General features: G+C 40.3%; 1 protein-coding gene across 1 annotated transcript; it reads left to right on the forward strand.

The window, feature by feature from the left end:
• The first annotated feature begins 2,313 nt into the window (after positions 1-2,313).
• hif1aa (hypoxia inducible factor 1 subunit alpha a) lies at positions 2,314-19,117 on the forward strand. The gene is given in 16 exon segments (XM_020590928.1): positions 2,314-2,613; positions 13,034-13,224; positions 13,690-13,841; positions 14,162-14,246; positions 14,852-14,961; positions 15,865-16,067; positions 16,264-16,370; positions 16,491-16,541; positions 16,544-16,592; positions 16,799-17,106; positions 17,204-17,403; positions 17,510-17,632; positions 17,732-17,988; positions 18,084-18,180; positions 18,278-18,368; positions 18,463-19,117. Coding segments are annotated over 16 exon segments (2,223 nt in total). The 5' UTR covers positions 2,314-2,581; the 3' UTR covers positions 18,630-19,117.
• The last annotated feature ends 281 nt before the right edge of the window (positions 19,118-19,398 follow it).

Below are 19,398 nucleotides of genomic sequence, written 5' to 3' on the forward strand. Positions count from 1 at the left end.
GCTTACAATGACAAAAAAAAGCTGAATACAATCATATAATGGCCAATATTGCAATAACAATGCAATACTTTTATACATTTCAACATGTGAGAAGTAGGGTGGCACAGTGGTTAGTGCCGTTGCCTAACAGCGAGAAGGTTTTGGGTTCGGGCCCCACCTGGGACCTTTCTGTGTGGAGTTTGCATGTTCTCCCCATGTTTGCGTGGGTTCTCTCCGGGTACTCCGGCTTCCTCCCACAGTCCAAAGACATGCAGCTTAGGTTGATGGTGGTGTCTCTAAATTGCCCATGTGAGTGTGTGTGGTTGTTCATCTATGTGTTAGCCCTGCGATGGATTGGCAACCTGTCCAGGGTGTACCCTGCCTTCGCCCGATTGCCGGCCAGGATTGCCCCCCCCCAGATGTGACCAAAAGCCTAAAAAATGAGGTGTACATATGTTCTAGTACTTCTATGCAGAAGCAGCTCGGTTTATACAAGTCTCACAAACTCACTCATGAGACCTTTTTCTAACAATATAAAGTCTTATGTGATAGTTTAAGGAACACACATTGCATGTCTGTTAATGCATTGTTTCTGTGGAGAATTGTTGTTAGGCTGGAGAAGTTACTGAGTATGCATTTATGCTGGTTAAAATATGGGGTATCTCAATTACCCACTTTGTTTAAAGGATTACAAATCTCTTTTCATCGGTACATATACTGTTGTTTACCTATCTGTGGAGGAGAAATTCAAATGAATTAATGCCATTGCAGTTCATCGTGCTGTCCACTTTCATATTCTGTCACGAATATGTCAGGTAGGATTTGAGGTATTGTCATTGTCAAAAACATAGCTTATTCATCAGCTCGTTCACAAACTATCCTATCGTTTATAGGAAGAGGCTCTCAGGAACTATCGTTCTGAAATAATTACAGACTATTTGGAGTTATGATGGGTGCAAAGCTAATCTAGAGGCACCCAAGATTAAACATTAAATGGTTGGAAATGAGCATACCATGGGATCCTTAACTCAGTTTGTAAGATATAAGAAAATGATGTGCCACAAAATGAACTGAACTTTTTTTCCCATTATTTACATGTTACTCAAATACTGACCTCTCAATGTTTGGTCTTACAGAGCAATGTTTGGTCTTACAGAGATGACTGGTAGGGCTTAGAATACAATGGTTGAGGTGGCACCATGTGCAAACCTTGCTTGAGTAAACAATAGTACATGAAGAGGTGTGACTAATATTCTAGACAACTTCCAGACAACCGTAAAGTTAATCAGAATGACTAAAACATGATTTGCTTCAGCTGAGTAATCCTTACATTGACCTTTAACACATTTTGACTTCCATGTTGAATACAGGCATAACCAGTTAGGCAAAATAAACCTTTAAGCTTAGTCATTTGAAGTGCAGCTATTAACACTGTGCAGGAATCCAGAATAGTTGTATACTATAGTATAAGTTCAATGCTTTTCACTGATCTGTCACTCACACTGTGGTGTTGTACCACCCAGTCAACAGTTCTAGCAAGTGACAACCAAAGCTGTCTTTATTGTCATTTCCAAATGTAACAACCAAAATGTGCTGAATCGGTGGATGAAGTATTACAAGGCAACATAGCAAAGATGAGAATTAATGGGGAGTGAACTTTCCTGGAGAGGTTGGGACATTGTTTTCTCGATTCTCCACATTATATTTCCAAGCAAGAACTGAATCACAGGTGACCTGAATTGCCAAACATAATCCATGGTAGTAGGAGAGGAAGGCCTTGAGTGAGTTCTGCAGTACATGAAAATTACCTAAATTATTTCCAGGCCAGTGTCTGTGAAATGGAAGCATACTGAAATCCCAAGTACAGTTTATGTACATACATAAACTGTATTTTGTTAATGCTGAATTACTATTCTGTGCTGAAGGGAAAAAAGCGGTTTAGCTTACTTTAAAATAACAATTATATTCAAACGCTCTTTAGATCGCCATATAGAATGGCACACAAATTTGTCTTGGCTTTAATCTGAAAAAATATGATTAACAACATACCAACTACAAAATTCACTTTCAGCAAAACACCTTTTACAAATCTAGAAACTGAAACATGCATTAGTCCTATAGTATAATGAAGAAACATGGAGTGTTATTACAAAAATGACAAATAAATTGCACTCCTGAAAAATTTAATGGCCTAAATACAGTGTAACTTTAGTCCACACCTTCAGTTATTTTTTTTTTTTACTCCTTTCTCAGAGCTCTCATTTTTCTTCTGCGCGTCCTCGATGGTAAAAGCATGTGATTGCGCGCCCCCGCGGAGCAGGGGGAGGAGTCAGTGCTCCTCTACGGTACAATTGTGTTTCAGCAAGTAACCTCTCTACAGCGTGGCACTGTCTTTGGAGATGTAAACGAATGTGTTGTTTTTAGCGGATGAAAAAGTGATTTCTTTGATAAAATAAACACAGCGAGAATTCGTATGCTACCCACTTAAGGATTTACGCAGTCATATTGGTGATAAATCGTGAGATTTTGGTTTATTTCTCGACGGGCCCGGACACAGCTTGATACCGACAGAGAGACTCAACTCAGGTCCTTTCGTCCTGACATGGACACAGGAATTGTACCCGAGAAGAAGAGGTAACGTCAATGCTAGCTAATCCTACGTAGCACGCTAAATTGTTTTTAAAGAACTAACTGAACGACTTTGTTGTGCGGTTGGTACTTTATTATTATTACTGCAGTGACATTATGAGTTTTATTTCAAGATTAATTGCTAGTTTGACATGTTTGTTCGACAAAAATGCGTTTGCCTGCGACGCTATTATCGTTAGCAAGCGGCTAACATAGCTGGCTAGCGGGTATAGAACCAATCAGTCGATGTTCATGTAAAATGGTTTGTTTAGCAAGCTATCAGTGTTTACTGTTTGATTCACACAGTGTCTAATTAGATTGATTTTGTCTGTTTACCTTGATTAAATATGCTTTGAAATGAGGTTAACGCTAACGTTGGCGGTGGAAGTAATTTTTGTTTGTGGTCCCTGTTGTGACATCCTAAATGCAACATTTGCGTTGTTTACATTTGTTTTGACCGTGACACTTATCAAGAGTACATCATTGGTGGTGCAGTGTCTGGGATTGATATGCCAACCTTGACGATGTTCAGTGAAATGATGCCAGTGCTCATGTGAGCAGTGCTGGAGAGTAGTGTGTTGTTTTAGTGGAAATATTTAGGGTTTAACGAAGCTGACAGTATATTTTTCTGACCTGGTATCGGATTGATTACAAAAATAGTCCTCTTAATTTAGATTCATGTGGAAGTTGTCAGCAGCTGCATTTTTAACCACTTTCAATTTCAGTTACACAAAATCTGCTTTAACTTCAGTCTCAGCAAGGGTCAAAATATTTTGTTAGTGGCTACAAAGCTCGTCTACATAAGAAGCAAATGTAATCAAGTGTTACTTAAACATCTGTCTACTCTAAGAGACGAGTAAAGTGTTTTGGGAACTAGTGATACCACAGGATGCCGGACAACAACTGGTTTCTTCACCTGGCCATCTCATTCACAAATTCACTAGACTCATATTTGAAAAGTGAGAGTCAAATAAGGGGGTTACATGTGGCAATTGATTATCATAGTTAAATTGTCTTTTGATTACTTTTTCACTGTATAAAATGTTCAGATTTACAAGATTAGCTTGGCCTGTAATAATCTGAAGTAATTTTAAAGACAAGAAAGAAACTGAGATCGTGCATTAAGTTTTGATTTTTGCTTGATGAGCCTTTTCTATATAATTGGTAGATTTGAGTTGCATATGGATGATTTGTCAACAACTGATCAAGTACACTCTACACTGAGTGTAATATGTAGGTGACCTTCATGGTGTTTCATGCCATGCTTCTATAAAAACATAGTAATTAACATTGACTGCACAAGTAGGTTAATTTTGACATGCATGCCCATACTCGCATCTAGCAAATCACAGATCTTGGTCTGTGTGTTACATTTTTGCGTCCTACCTCAACCTACTGACGGGACAGGTAGTGGTATGAACTTGTAATCGGAACTTCTTTTTTTTTGGTCACATATTTAATATTTGTCAGAGCGACAATCTTTAAGAAAAATAAATAAATGAAAAGAAAACCCACATAATGAAATATATCAAATAATAAAACTATAATAAACTTTCAAGTTTGTGCAAACTGCAGTTTGAACTACTAAGCCATTTGAAACAAACTGCTCATTTTCTCATCATGAACGCAGTGAATGAGTCATTGCTTCATTCAAAATTCTCCCACAGCTCTGGGTCCCAGCCAGATGGTCTGTTTGCTTTTATCCATTGGTTCGTCTGCAGTTTGCGTTTCACCCATAGCCTGTATACCTGCTTATGCTAATACGGAACCCTTGCCGTCCTATTATAACAACACTGATTGCTGACGTTGTAATGTTGGTGTAACATTAAAAGTGCAGACAGGAGACAAACACAGTGGCATTGGTGTTTCATGGGAAAATATTAAATAATCACAAACTTAACGGTATTTTGGAGAATCCTGGGTGAAGAATCAGTGAAGGTAACACCTCGTTTCCATAAACCTTGGTGTATGTGCAAAATCCTTTAAAAGCAGTATTCTCAGGTCACACTCGATCAGGGAGGAGACATGGAGAGAGGCACCTGACAGACACCCTCAAACAAAAATAATTATTTCTAAACTGCATATTAGACAATGTTATATTTTTTTAAAAATTGGCCTGTCGTGTAACTAGGGCTGGGCGATAAATCGATTTTAACGATTAACTCGAATGTGTAGTTTACATCGGTTTGTTTGAATGAAAATCGGTTTTATCTTTAACATCCGCCGAACGCTCCCCTCTCGGCTCCTGTAGTTCTGAGTGGGCTCAGCCCAACCCCCACGCGTTTGCCATAGAGATAGCATGGCAGCGAGCAGGGAAGAACTCTTCAGAAAAAAGGCACAGTGTCATCAGTAATATGGAATTGGTTTTGCCGTGTCAGACGCAGAACAAACAACACCCCGCTGCAAAGTGTGTTTAAAGTATGTTGCTACCAAAGGTTGCAGTACGACCGATTTAATGCAGCACCTCAAACAGAGGCATGCTGCCGAGTGGGAGAGATGTCACACCCTACGAAACGAATGAGACAGCGGGAGCCAAACTACACCCGCCGAAAAACAACCCGCAGTCTTACAAACATTTACAAATGGTATCCCATATGATAAGAATGTGGCCCGACAGAAAGCGATCACGGAATCTGTCACAATGTATATCGCAAAAGATATGGTGCCCATATATACTGTGGAAAATCCGGGGTTTAATCACATGCTGAAAGTTTTGGACACCAGGTATGTTTTACCAAGCCGCAAATATTTTTCTGAAGTTTACCTTGCCTCAGCTATATAACAATATACGCCAAAGGATCACTAGGTAGCTGGAAGGTGTGTCGTAGACAGGCTTGTCTTCCTGGCTAAGAGTGTATAAAAGAAAAAAAAAGAAAGGATGTTTGGACTAAAAACATCACAACAAATAAGCACCTTATGCGCTGATATTTAATGCTGTGTGAATGTTTTGTTTGCACTTTATCAGAACTACCTCCTATCTACTGAATAGCAAGATGTTAAACTTGTGTTTAAAGAAAACTTATTTAAAGGGTTATGTTTTATGTTATGTTATGTTTTCACTGTTTACAATGGCAGGGCCAGACATCTTGTATTTTGGCTTCTTTCTCATTGCACTTTTATCCCAGAAGGTAAAATCAAAACAAAATAAAATAATATTTGTTTTGAACAATTTCTTTGTCATCTGCATATTTATTTTAAGTAGGGGGAAAAAAAAAACACTTTAAATCGTAAATCGGATTTTTTGTGAAAAAAATCGGGGATTTTTCTTTTTCGGGTCCTCAATTCAATATGCCGAAATGTTATGTTTCCCATTGTTTTGATAGATCTGAATGAAAAGTCAGGTAAATTGGGCCTGGGCCTGGACCTGACAATCTGGCTATTCGAATATTTGTTGAGTAGGTAATCAGTTTTTAGTATTCAGATATCGAAACGAGCACCACGGTGGTTTTAGTGGACTGAACGGGTTCAGGCTTTTTGACCGTGGGGAGAGTGAAGATGTCGCATTTCTGCAAGTTTGTTGTTGTGTTGTTTCTTCTACAGGTGTTTGATTAAAGACTCTCTCCATTATGGTTGGTTTTGTGGCACATATTGAGTGTTGGCGTCTGTGTAAAATGTGACTCCATGCTTCCATGTCTGTGTGAGACGGGGCACTCACACATAGAAAACAAAGAAGCTGAGCTTGTGGTCAAGTTTACTTTTGTTGTGGTCACTTATCTTATATCTCTGAACTGCTGAAATTTTTTTTTTTTTTACTCTCACTGATAAATAGATGTTATTGTCTAGAGGATGACAGGCTCCACCATTTGGGTCTGGTGGAGTTTGGACCTGGAAGTGGAACATTATGTCACACTTACTAAGTATATAGAGTCCTGGGTTCTGTTTTGTTCTTCAGGCTAAAATCCCACTGAGAGTCACTATTAAAATTTTATTCAGATTGTTGGTGTTATGTACTTGCAGCAAAATGGCTGAGTGGCAGTAGTTAAAATGTCTGAATTGTAGGCCATCTAATTAGATAGTTATCTGTAATTATAGTGTTTTCAGTTCCAACCACTTGTTCCGGTTAGGATGTGTTATTATTGTAGACTACATCAAGTTTTCCAGTGGGCTTCACTCATTCTCTACTGGTTTGAAGTGTAGCACCTTGTATAGGCATAAGTGAAGGATCAACATCCTGTTTGGATTCAGTAATTCTGTGCTCAGTTTTTTTCTTATAAAAAGTTGCTGTCTGGTTTGATGCGGTTTTAGCTGGTCTTTGTGAGATGCCCTGGCATTATTGGTCTCTAGGGCTTAATCACTAGGGCTTGACGTCAAAAGGAGTGGCCAGATGTATATAGTGATTCACTGGCTGGTGATATCCAGGTTGTCCTGACACATTCAACTACAGTTTTCACTTGTGTGCAGGCTAGTTACAACATGAAATAGAAATTGGGTAACTTGCAGGTACAGGAAAAGGGTATGTATTCTGCGTGTGCACAGTTTTTTGATTTATGTTTTGTCATTGAAGACCAAAAATGAAATAAAATTTGCACTGAATACTTTATTTAATTGTACTTCTAAATCACAGTTTGCTGTGAATGGTCATCACAGATCAAGTTATGAAATGAGGTGTTTGCCAGTTAGGTAGGATATATAAAACAAGTAGTTTAGGCTTCCTAAGCTTTAATTGTGAAGGAAGCTTGAGTTTCACAGTAAGTTAAAGGATCAAAAAGCCATTTTATCAGAAAGCATGATCTGGAATTGTGTTCTGCAGTAAGATTTCAAATCCCACATCAATCTGTGTAATGACACATCTGTTTTTGCTTTCTTCATTAATAAATAAATACCAGCATTATAATGGCTTTGACAGATTGTCACAAATTATGCAAGGAAGGAAGCATAAATACAATACTTCTGTATGCAAGGTGTTTGACGTGTTGCACAGTACATTTGAGAAGTTTGTTGGATATGGATAGTGACATTAACAGAGGATACTAGCTGAAATGCTTTTATGGCTCCTGTATATTCTGCAAAATTGCATTTGTAGTCAAAGCTAGAGTAATTTCCCACATTTATGATTGACTCCTGTTTTAACGAATCCTTTCATACAGTCACATAAAGCATAGGTCATTTTTTCATAGGCAGTAATTTGGACGCCCCAGAGTATTCCCTTGTTACTGAACACATGTCAACAATTAAGCTTTTTAAATGGAAACACACACAGGAAGCCAAAGGAAGTAAAATAGTGGATCAGCTGGAGGCAGATTTTGTACAGTCAGTGAGTCAGAGTAGCCAAACTACTGATTTAGAGACTTTTTGTTAAGAATGGAGTGCATAGGTTGGGTATGTTTCATGTACATAGGCAAAATATAATCAGTTGAAGTAATTTGAGTTATATTTGCTCGATGAACGATTTATAATGTTGGAAATTTTACCATGACTAGACAGCTCAGTAAAAGACAGGCTAGTCTCTGCTGGCTTCACATCAGTTTTTATTATTTTATACTATGAACTTGTGAGCCTTCATGTTACTGCTGATAGTGAAAATATAAGATGAAATGACAGGTAAACGGTTTGAGGATAAGCAGAATTCTGATTTTATGTATTTGTATCAAGAATTTGTTGTAATAGTACATGTGACTACACACATTATTTGACAAGTTATTAACCAGTTTGTCAAGTGGTAATTGTTACCGCACATTATGCTAATGTATGGCTAAATAGTCCTCATGCTAAAAAAGAAGTTTGCTCAGGTGTGGAAAAAATAGTAACAACTCAAGGAGGACTTAGCTTTTCAAAGCTATTAACTGCCCTTCATGGTCTTCGTCAGTTGGTGCGTTTGGATCAGATGTCATTAGGGGTGTGACAATACACTTAGCTCGTGAGACGATACATGATATTGGGTTGATGAGAACAAGACGAGGTAATATTTTGTCACTTTTTAAGAAATCTTATGGCAGCGCAACGTTTAAAAGTAGCTGTAGGAGGGTACAGTTTATACTTTCTTATAATTTCATAATGTCAAACATGTTGGATTTGTTTTTGAATCGGTCTTCTCTTCCTGTCTACAGCGCATCACGTGATGTAATGCATTTCTGCTATTGGTTAGCGCAGCTTAGCGAGGAAAAGGAAGCGCTTGGTTTGATGCAAGGCATCTCCATGCTAATGCAAACGTAGCAGAATCATTGTCACATGACATTGCACAGGGATCAAAATCATGCTTGAGAAACAGTTAATCGTGCAGCCCTACATGTTGGCATGAGCATTCACTGCTATTCACTGTCATATTTTGGCCACAATTAATGCACCATAATGACATGCCATGCATTTTTGTTAGTGCTCCCCCTGCAAGCCCTCACCACTAACAAATGCAGCTCTGTGTGTTAAAACAGCAGAGAGTTGTGGTTTTGCTAGACTAATGTGAATTTGTGCCATCACACTCCTGGTTCTGTTATGTACTGATATCGTGAGACAACTTTTGCCTCGATGGGAGCTATTGTCACATTTTGATATTGCTAGATCTTATGGCACGAGAGCCCGACACACCCATAGGTGTCATCATGGGACAATTAGAACAAGGTTTGTATAGGTTTATCCAATAAAAGCTAAGTAAAGTCAAACAAACGCGTCAAGTTTGTCAAAATATAGATATAAAACGAATATATGTTTACAATCAATATAAATGTTTATTCGGATTCCAGTAAGAGTTTTCTTCTGTTTTATGACTCGATTAGGATGATCAATTATTTATTGAGTTGCGGAACACAAGGTAATATCTCACATCCCTGCCATTTAACCTTCATACTCAAATGTAATGCTGTGATTCCACTTCCAAAAGAGGGTGTAATATTGATTTTATAACCCACTACAATATAGACAGTATGTTGGTAATGCACTTATGACATCATGCTCAGTAATTTAAGGGAGACCCCTACTGAACTGTTTTTTAAAAATGTCATGTGGCTGGGGATTATTCCAAGGGTTTATTTGACTGTAAAGGGTGATTGATTTCAGACTTGCTTTGCATTTTGCACCCATATTAGGTAGAGATTTCAGTTGGGGGTTTTTCCCCTGAACTGAATTATATAGTAGAGCAGACAGTGTTTATTGTCAAACTAAACAGTAGCGAGAATGTTTGACTAATAAAGTACAGTAGCTCCTAGTAACACACAAGCATTTCTGGTACTTTTGCTTAGGGTGATTTTCATTGTACATTGGTTTGTTTCCCCATTCATCTCCAATCCACTTGTTCAGGTGTGTTAGCAACTCAAATGCATTTTTATTTAATTGCACTCATTCTTATTAGAAATTAAAGCAAGTCTAATTGAGTGAGAAAAACTGCAAATGTATTGTGTTTGCAGTAAAGTTGGGTTATGCATGTCTAGCAGTTCTCTGCTAGACATGCATAATCCAGTCCCTTAATAATATCATGTAACAGTGGCTTTTCCTCTTTTTTTTTTTTTTTTAAACAATAAGGAAACCGGTTTGTTTTAACTACATGTTTTGTCTGAAGCTGGTGGAGGTGACTTTTCACATAATAGCAGATTAAATTTTCATTAAGTATCACAACAGTCAAAAGGACCATAAAGTGCAGAAGTGGTTGTATTGGACACTTAAGCACACACTGCATTATACCTTTGTGTTAAGTGTTGGTGTAGTGGAGTGGAATATTACAGTTGAACTTCATTTGAACAGAATTTGCATAAAGGTATGTGATACAATGGTGTGCACTCTACACAGCACAACAACTAGTATTGAATGCCATACCATTTAGGAAACTAAAATAGAATAAAAGAAGAGTAAAAATAATAAGGATAATCACTTTTTATTTGGCCAAGTATGTTACACACAAGGAATTTGCTTCCCGTACTGAACCGAGGTAGCATCTGAGGCACCAACTCAACCTATGGCTCTAACCATCGGGGGCAACTTTGGGGGGATCAGTGTCTTGCCCAAGGACTCTTCGACACGTGGACTGCAGGCACTGAGATTCGAACCTCCGGTTGGGAGACAACTGCTCTACTCCCTGAACTACAGTCGCCCCCGAAATAGACTATAAAGAATAAGAAAACTAAGTCAAAGTGATTAGGATAAAGTTAAATGGTACAACCGGTAGGCTATGACTCAAACCATGTACAATCAGTGACAGTAGTGCAAATAATAACGAAGATTGTCAGATGGTTGTGAGATTGAGATGCACGTGGAGAGTAGTACAAATGACCAATGGCAGCGGATATGATTGGTAAAAACAGTCAGCAGCAGATTTACATGTAATATAACAATAAAGGGGAATGTACTGTTATGCAGTAAATGTGCAGACATGTGAATGAATGCATACACTTGTACATAGTGCTTGTACATAACTGTAATTACAGGCTAGGTTGAAGCATGTTTACAGTACAAACAAACATTTTGTGAGGAGGCGTTTTGGTACATGCATAACCAAAAATCTCATTTGTAACTACTGGCCTTTGTTATCAAATGGAGATGAAATGAAAGACATCAGGTACAGGTGTGGCTGGGCCATCATTCAACATGTGTTGGGCAGGTTGGATATTTGTATTTGATTTTTATTTATGTTTGTTTACATTCTAAGGGTTGAAAAGTGATTTTTGTTTGGTTGGGAGGCACCTGAGCGACCATCAGCACACAAAATCCCCATGTGCCCTCATGTGTCAAGACATTGCTGGAGTTATGCTCAGAGTTACGTGAATCTGTTTACCCCAGAGGACTAATTAAGTGATGTGCAGAGTAGTTTGCACATCAGCATTATCTGATGGAAGGTTTTGGTCTTAAACAAAAGGTGTTACCTGCAGCCTCAGGCTCAGACTCATCTTGAGTGAATGTATGTTTGAACATACAAGGAATTTGACTCCAGTACAGAGACTCTCAATGTGATTGTAAGGCAACAGGAAATGGGAGATAATGGTGCTAAAAAATAAAGATAAGAACACTGAAGATAAAAAGTGATAAATGTGTGCGGTCAAATAGGAAACCTGTCAGGTGATTTGATACACAGTAGGCTAATTTTAGTTCACTGGTCCATTTTCTTGCCGGAGAGCCTCAAATACCAACACTATAACTTGTCCATCCTCTAAGTGCATAACAGATCAATTTCAATTAGATGTAGGCTACGTTTCAAAGGGAAGAGCTTCACTCTCCATTATGTTGCGAAGCTGCTCCAGTGTCTTCGAAAGTGCATTTGAGGTTGTGAGGAAGTGGTGGTGAGAAACACTGTAATATAAATTCAGGAGGCAGTCAGGTTGACTAACAGAGAGGCTGTTGCTCTTACAATGAAGGTTTAGGTCTATTTATGTTACTGGTCTTGTGAGCTTCAAACATAGTCACCAGTGCAAATAAAAATCAGTGCTTAAGTTAGAAACCAAGGTTTTCCTGTTGTGCGTTGTGATCAACAGAATATTTTTTTAGGATTTGTATGAGTTATTATTCCAACTGGGTGACATTTGTTTTTGTTCCACGTGCATGTAAATACTGACAAATACTTCCATAAATCTCAGAGTTTTTGTATGTAGTAACCAGCTGTCTTTGTATGTTTTCATCAGCCCAAATGTCAAACAAGCATTTTATTTCTTCAGTACTCCACAGAGATCATTTTGCAGCCATCTTTGTAAATGTTTAAACCAACAGAGTCAAATCGTTATGATGTCACATAGCAGCCCCCGGAGATGTGAATGGTTGTGTTCGCATCTCCGGCAGACCGCACTCGATTACACATGAATCATGCTTGAGACCACCTCTTCAAGTGGACTCGGCCACAGTGCCCAAGTTCACAGTGATCAAAATGAACCAGACTTTTGGGTCAAGTGTACTCTGATCCGGGCTTGGGTCCCTAATGTGGAACCACCCTAATATACTGCCAGGCCTCAAAATCTTGTTTACGGTGTGTTGAGGCTCTATAAATGCTGCATCCTAAATGGAGCTAGTACAAGCAGGGAGCACTTATGAGGGTTGCTAATATAAAATAAAGAAAATATGATGTATGTTCATTGTAGTAGGTGAGGATGTCACTTGCTCTGTGTTTCTACCAGTATTATGATACTTCTTCCTTAGGATCCATTGAGCCAGGCTTTTAAATGTCCTGGATATGGATGTTGCACTGTAGCTCAGCTGTGTGCCAGGATACAGAGATGAGATCCCCTCCTTCCAGCCAGTCACTCTTAGGGGGACTCTGTTTCTTCTGGTCAGCAGCCAATGAGACACTCATAGTTATCCATGCATATCAATGAGTCTGATGGGGGTCCAGGTGGTGGCTTGTCTGTGAGCTTGCTTGTTGCAGACTGTAACTGCTGCAGCCTTCCCCCACTGACAGGCCAGGGGCTGACCAGACTCTACACACAGAGGGAGGTATGCCAGCTCTTGTAGTGTGCATAGCAGGATCAGAACCAGTCTGTGACCAGTCTGTGGTTAACCCACCACTTGTCTCCCACAGAGTGAGCTCAGAGCGGAGGAAGGAGAAGTCAAGGGATGCAGCGCGATGCCGGCGTGGGAAGGAGTCAGAGGTGTTCTACGAACTGGCCCAGCAGCTTCCGCTGCCCCACAGCGTCGGCTCCAGCTTGGATAAGGCCTCCATCATGAGGCTCACCATCAGCTACCTGCGCATGAGGAAACTACTCCGCACTGGTCAGTATCTGTGGTTGTTAGATCTGATGGCGATGGCACAGCTGTCTTTGTTCAGTTGAAGTCTACTGATAATTATATTGTGCAGCTATGGTGATTATCTTAAAAGTAGCTTGAAAATATTTCTAACAACAAATTTTCAGTGGATTTACTTGTAGTAAACATCACATTTAAAATAATTTAAAGGACTACTGAAGGAAAGAAAAGACACCTCGAAAAGAGTGAGAGAAATACTGAGCACAGTTTAAGATGGAGATGAAAACAGTGATAGATGGTTAAACACTAAGTCAGCTGCTCTAAAAAATTGACTCGCATATACAGTACATAGATCCCACATGCAACTGTGGTTAAAGTGTATGTGTGGCAGCGTCCTACTCTGCGTACATGTTCTGTAGACAACAACGATGACTTCTGATGACCTGCACCTCATTTACACTTGCTTTTCTTTTCCCTGTTTATCTCCTCCAGATGAGCTAGTGGCAGAGGGGGAAACAGAGCTGGATATTCAGCTGAACAGCTCCTACCTGAAGGCTTTGGATGGCTTTCTCATGGTGCTGTCTGAAGACGGAGATATGATCTATCTTTCCGAGAATGTCAACAAGTGCCTCGGACTGGCACAGGTTTGTCTGATTTTATCTGCTGTGTGTCAGCATTAATGAGAGCATAGAGGAAGGAGCATATGATGGGTGGGAGTCAGAAGAAGAAAATGTAAGGAATGATTTTAACAGATGCTGCTCAGTAAACACCAGACAAAATGTAGAAAATAATTTACTCTGCTGTTTACTGATTTATATATTTGTAAAGTGTCTGAGGTAAATTTACTTTTGATAGGAAAGGTTAGAAGTCCCTATATAGTTTTTACCTGGGGTAACTACAAAACTGTTGCATATGCATGTATGAAGTTAGAGCACTTATTCGGTTCTCACTCTGGTCTCTGCAGTTTGATCTGACTGGACACAGTGTGTTTGACTTCACACATCCCTGTGACCAGGAGGAGCTGAGGGAAATGCTGGTCTACAGAACCGGTGAGGGACAACAGCAGTGAGGAGTGTCATAAGATTTCTATAGTCACACACACAAGCACCACCAGTAGGGAATCCAATTCGCTCTGAGCATGCAAATTCAGTTTGTCAGAACCATTTATCATTTGTCCTCTTCACAAATGGAACAGTACAGATCATATGTCAGCCTGGCTTTATGTCAGCAGAATTAATTCGTTCACTTTTTTTGTGGTATTTCCAGTGGGTTATGTTTAGTTTCTCAGTAGAATTTTTCAAATATTAATTTTGCTACAACTTTAAAAGGCTTTCCACTGAAATGTATATCATACACAATCTAATCAGTAGACACACATGTGTGGGCACATTTTCTGTTTCTTCTAGGACCTGCCTTCATACTGATACTATCTCAGCTGTAATTCTGTTGAAATCTGCCACCTCCTTCACTTTATGTAGGTCCTCACAGGTCAAAGCCATTGCAGTTTTATAATGAAACACTTAAATGAAACAGAGATAGTTGTAAACTCTGACGGTCATCATTCAGCCTTTTTCCCACATGTACATGTCATCATACAGAGCCTGGCTTCCCCTTTTTAAACTGTGACCCTCCTCTTACTTGTGTGATTCAATAGGCTCCAAAAAGACCAAGGAACCAAATACAGAGCGCAGCTTCTTCCTCCGAATGAAATGCACTCTGACAAGCAGGGGCCGCACTGTCAATGTCAAGTCAGCTACATGGAAGGTAAGTTGTGCTGGAATCACTGATGAGATGCACACTCAGAAATTCAGATGGAATCTGTGAATGTGATTGTTGCTATTGTCATGCTAACCATGTGTAGGTAGGTTTGTCATCACCAGAGCTGTTGATGAGGACAATAAAAATAGATTTTAAATTGAATAAGGCCTGAGTTGTAAAACTGTGGAAAATTACACAAATGGCTACGTTCAGCGGCTGCAGGGCTTGTCAAGTGTCAGCAGTGGGAATGGCTATAATGAAACTGTGAGGACAGTTTATTGTTGCTCCCAACTCTATAGTCCACAAGCCAGCAATTAAGCAGCAGGACACATGAAATGATTTAATATGATTTTTTTTATGTGCTGATGGTAAAACTATATTTTTAAAAAAGGTCCATATCTACATCAGCAGTGACCCAGTAAAATGTGCAAAGGAAATACACCAACATGCTTGTCTTAAAATAAATGAAACCGCCCACATCTGTACTTGACAGAGAAAACCTACATGAGATGGTTAAACACGATGGCAAATGAGCCAAGAAATCAAATGATAATGAACACAAAACATGGCAGATATATTATAATTTTAAGAATTCAAAGAAAGCCCTTAATTACAAGTTTATTACAAATTCTTGTCACATTTCGTCTTACACTTTACAATAAAGCATAGAGAAATTGGAAGTGATCAGTATTAGTACTGGCTAAATAGCATTGTCAAATTGTATGAAAAAAGCAGTGTTGATGTATATTGTTTAACTTCCCCAATGCGTATGAGCTATTTTATATGCACGTTTATCTGACTCTCTGGTAATGATGACACAGACAAAACACTTGGCATTCATTTTTACTGCACCTACATGTGGTCTGGAAATTGAAATAGTGTGTTGAGCCTCCTGTCATCTCTTCCTAGGTGCTGCACTGCTCCGGTCATGTGCGTGTTTATGACCCCCACACTGAGCAGCTTACTGAGGAGCACATGGAGCCACCAGTCCCCTACCTGGTGTTGATCTGTGACCCCATCCCACACCCCTCCAACATTGAGGTCCCTCTGGACACCAAGACTTTTCTAAGCCGCCATACAATGGACATGAAGTTCACATATTGTGATGAGAGGTGAGTTTGCCCATCCGAGCGGATATTGTATATGTCAGAAGCCTGACATAGCTACTTGGGTGATAACAGTATATGTGTAGTACCTTTGACCAAAGCATGCAACAATATAGTCGCACAGAGCCACCTAGTGTTCAATGTAGCTACTGCATGAGCTCAGTCTGTAAATTAATCTGTTTTTTTTTTTTGGCTTGTTCAGGATCACTGAGCTCATGGGTTATGATCCAGAGGACCTGTTGAATCGCTCTGTGTATGAGTACTATCATGCTCTGGACTCTGATCATCTTACCAAGACTCACCATAACTGTAAGCATGGGACTTCAGTTGCAACTTGAAATATCTCTGCAATCTTGAACAAGTTCCAGCAGACTTATTTTTGCCAAAACCTTCCTATATGTCTAAATCATTTCCCCTTTTCTTTCCTAGTGTTTGCAAAAGGCCAGGTCAGCACTGGCCAGTATCGGATGTTGGCCAAGAGGGGAGGAACTCCCAGCCACAGTGTGTTGTTTGTGTCAACTTTGTGCTCAGGTACTACAAGGCTCAGAATCTCTATTTTCAGAAAAGACTTGTATATTTCAGTTTGTTGTTTCTCAAGTGAAGTGAGATATCTGAAGAACTGGCATGTACAAAAAAGAGAGAGCACAGTATATTGTGGTTATTTCCAGAGCCATGCAGAATACTCAGTAAATTCAGTCTTGTGTCTGCATAACTATGTGATGTGTTTGTCACCACAGTGGCATCCAGGAGGACAAGGTGATCTTGTCTCTGGAGCAGACCAAGGATGTGAAGCCAGTGAAAGAGGAGCAGCCAGAGGAGGAAAAGGTTGTAGTCGAGAGCAGCCAGTCTGACATGTCTCCACCCCTGCTGGAGGAGGAAGAAGACAAAAGCCCAGAGATGGATGTGATCAAACTCTTCACCCAAGTGGTAGAGCCCCTGCCAGCGACTAGCCTGTACGACCAGCTGAAGGGAGAGCCTGAGGCCCTCACCCTGCTGGCCCCAGCCGCTGGAGATGCAATCATCTCCCTGGACTTCAGCTCCACTGGTGTGTGGCCCTATATGTGCTTAAACGTCTCCACAGAACAAGTTAGTTTATATTGTGGTAAAAGAAAACAGTCTAACCTACTTTTCCTCTGGTACAGATTCAGAGATCCAGCTGCTGAAGGAGGTCCCTCTCTACAATGATGTAATGCTTCCATCCACCAGTGAGAAGCTGGCTCTGTCTCTTTCCCCTCTGCCACCCACTGAGCCTCTCCATGTCATCACCGCCTCCGAGGATGCAAAAACTGAGGGCTATGCTTCAGCCCCGTCCACTTCCTCCATTAGCCATAGTTCTACAGAGGTAGGACTATTGAATTATTGTCATTTTGCAATACAGACAATATTGTTTTCCCTGCTTATTGTTGTATACTGAGAAGGGAATGACCTTTGTCTTCTCCTCTCTTTAGGCTGACAGCCCACTCGACTTTTGTTTCCCCATGGACTCTGATATGAGCTCAGATTTCAAATTAGACTTGGTGGAGAAACTGTTTGCCATTGATACTGAACCCAAGACCCCTTTCACCACACAGGTAATAAAGATTTGACTGTATTTAAATCAAGTTCATAGTTGATCTACAGTAAAAGGTTCTCTGTATTCAGATTCTTTACACCTTTTTTCTTCCATTAAGGCAATGGAAGACTTGGATCTGGAGATGTTAGCTCCCTACATCCCCATGGATGATGACTTCCAGCTGCGCAGTCTGACCCCAGAGGAGCCTCTGTCTTGTGGACCAGTCAAATCTCTCGAGACTTGTCCAGTCCTTGTCACACAGGATGTCGACAGCTATCCCAGCTCCCCATTCAGTTCACCGGGCAGTCGCACAGCTTCCCCAGCACCACCTGAGCCAGTCAGCCCTCCTCATCTTGGCACCCTCATTGCCAAGAGGTAAAGCCTCAAAAAATACACCACCATTTCTTTTGCAGAGAACATTTAGATAGCTTTTTGGAGATTATCTAAGAGTGACTGCTGCTGTGCTGCAGGACCCCACAGTTGGACAAAGAAGTCTCGTTGAGGACCCTGGCAGCTCAGAATGCACAGCGCAAAAGAAAACTGGGAGACATAAAAATTGTTGAACAGGTGAGTCATTAACACTTAAGACATGGTTTATAGATCTTAATTCCCTTGTACCCTTTGGCGTTTGGGCGTCTCTATTGATCTCTCCCACCCCCCTTAGGGAAATGTGCCCCAGGAACCACTGGTGCAGGGCAAAAAGCTCAAGACTTCGCAGTCAGGAACAACCAGGACCATAATTCTGCTGCCTTCAGGTGAATTATCTAGAGCTGTGATAATACTTCAGACTGTTACCTGAAACTAAACATCAGAAGAACCACAACTCTGACATATCTTGTTCATGTTTAGATTTGGCGTGTCGTCTGCTGGGTACGTCGGAGGGCACCAGTTCCCCCTTCACCCTGCCGCAGCTAACCCGCTACGACTGCGAAGTCAATGCCCCCTTGCAGGACCGTCAGTACCTGCTGCAAGGGGAGGAGCTGCTTCGGGCTCTGGACCACACCAACGTAGCTTAGCCTGCTCACTGCTGAACTAGACTGGACACTACAGTTTCTCTCCTCATATTGTTGCTCCCTTTACAAAACTCCACCCACCCTACCTAACCTCCCCCTACCGCCCCTTATTTATGTATCTGTATGAGTGTGATTATAGTTTGGCTGCTGTTTGTGCACATCATGTGATATCTGCAGCATTCCACCGTGACAAACACCATAGCAGCATCTGGGTTTTGGTGCAGGGGATTTAGGCATCATGAGATGTCCAGTTGTTTTCCATTTTGTTCTTTCCCCACTCTTCTGGGGAGTCTCTCAGCACACAGCGCCTTGACAAATGACCCTTTTCCAGCAGGTCACCACAAAACCTGGCGCTACTGCCAGCAGTGTATTATAAGCTTCAGTCGCACAATTTATATTTTCTTAAAAAGAAAAATATTACCAGCAATATATATTAAGCCTTTTTAAAGTAGTTTTAATGGGATTTGAACTATTTTATTTTTCCTCCTATACTTGTAGTACTTAACAAGATGTCCTTAGTCCAGAAATAAGTTGTTTAAACCTAAAGTGGTTTGAATGTCCTCTCCATTTAATAGCTACCAGTCTGAGGTAAATGCATATAATTGTTTAGCGGTCCAGTACATGTCACTTTATTACTTTACTGTGTGTGTTACTGTACATATACCAGGGAAATTTTATTTTACTCGGCATGGCTTCACAGCTTTGACTTGTACTCTCTAAATGAAATGGGAGAGCATTCACTGTATTTGTTTGCTGCTCATCATGTAGGATT

This window comes from Monopterus albus, unplaced genomic scaffold, assembly GCF_001952655.1.
Source record: "Monopterus albus unplaced genomic scaffold, M_albus_1.0 scaffold13.1, whole genome shotgun sequence".
Lineage (NCBI taxonomy): Eukaryota > Metazoa > Chordata > Actinopteri > Synbranchiformes > Synbranchidae > Monopterus > Monopterus albus.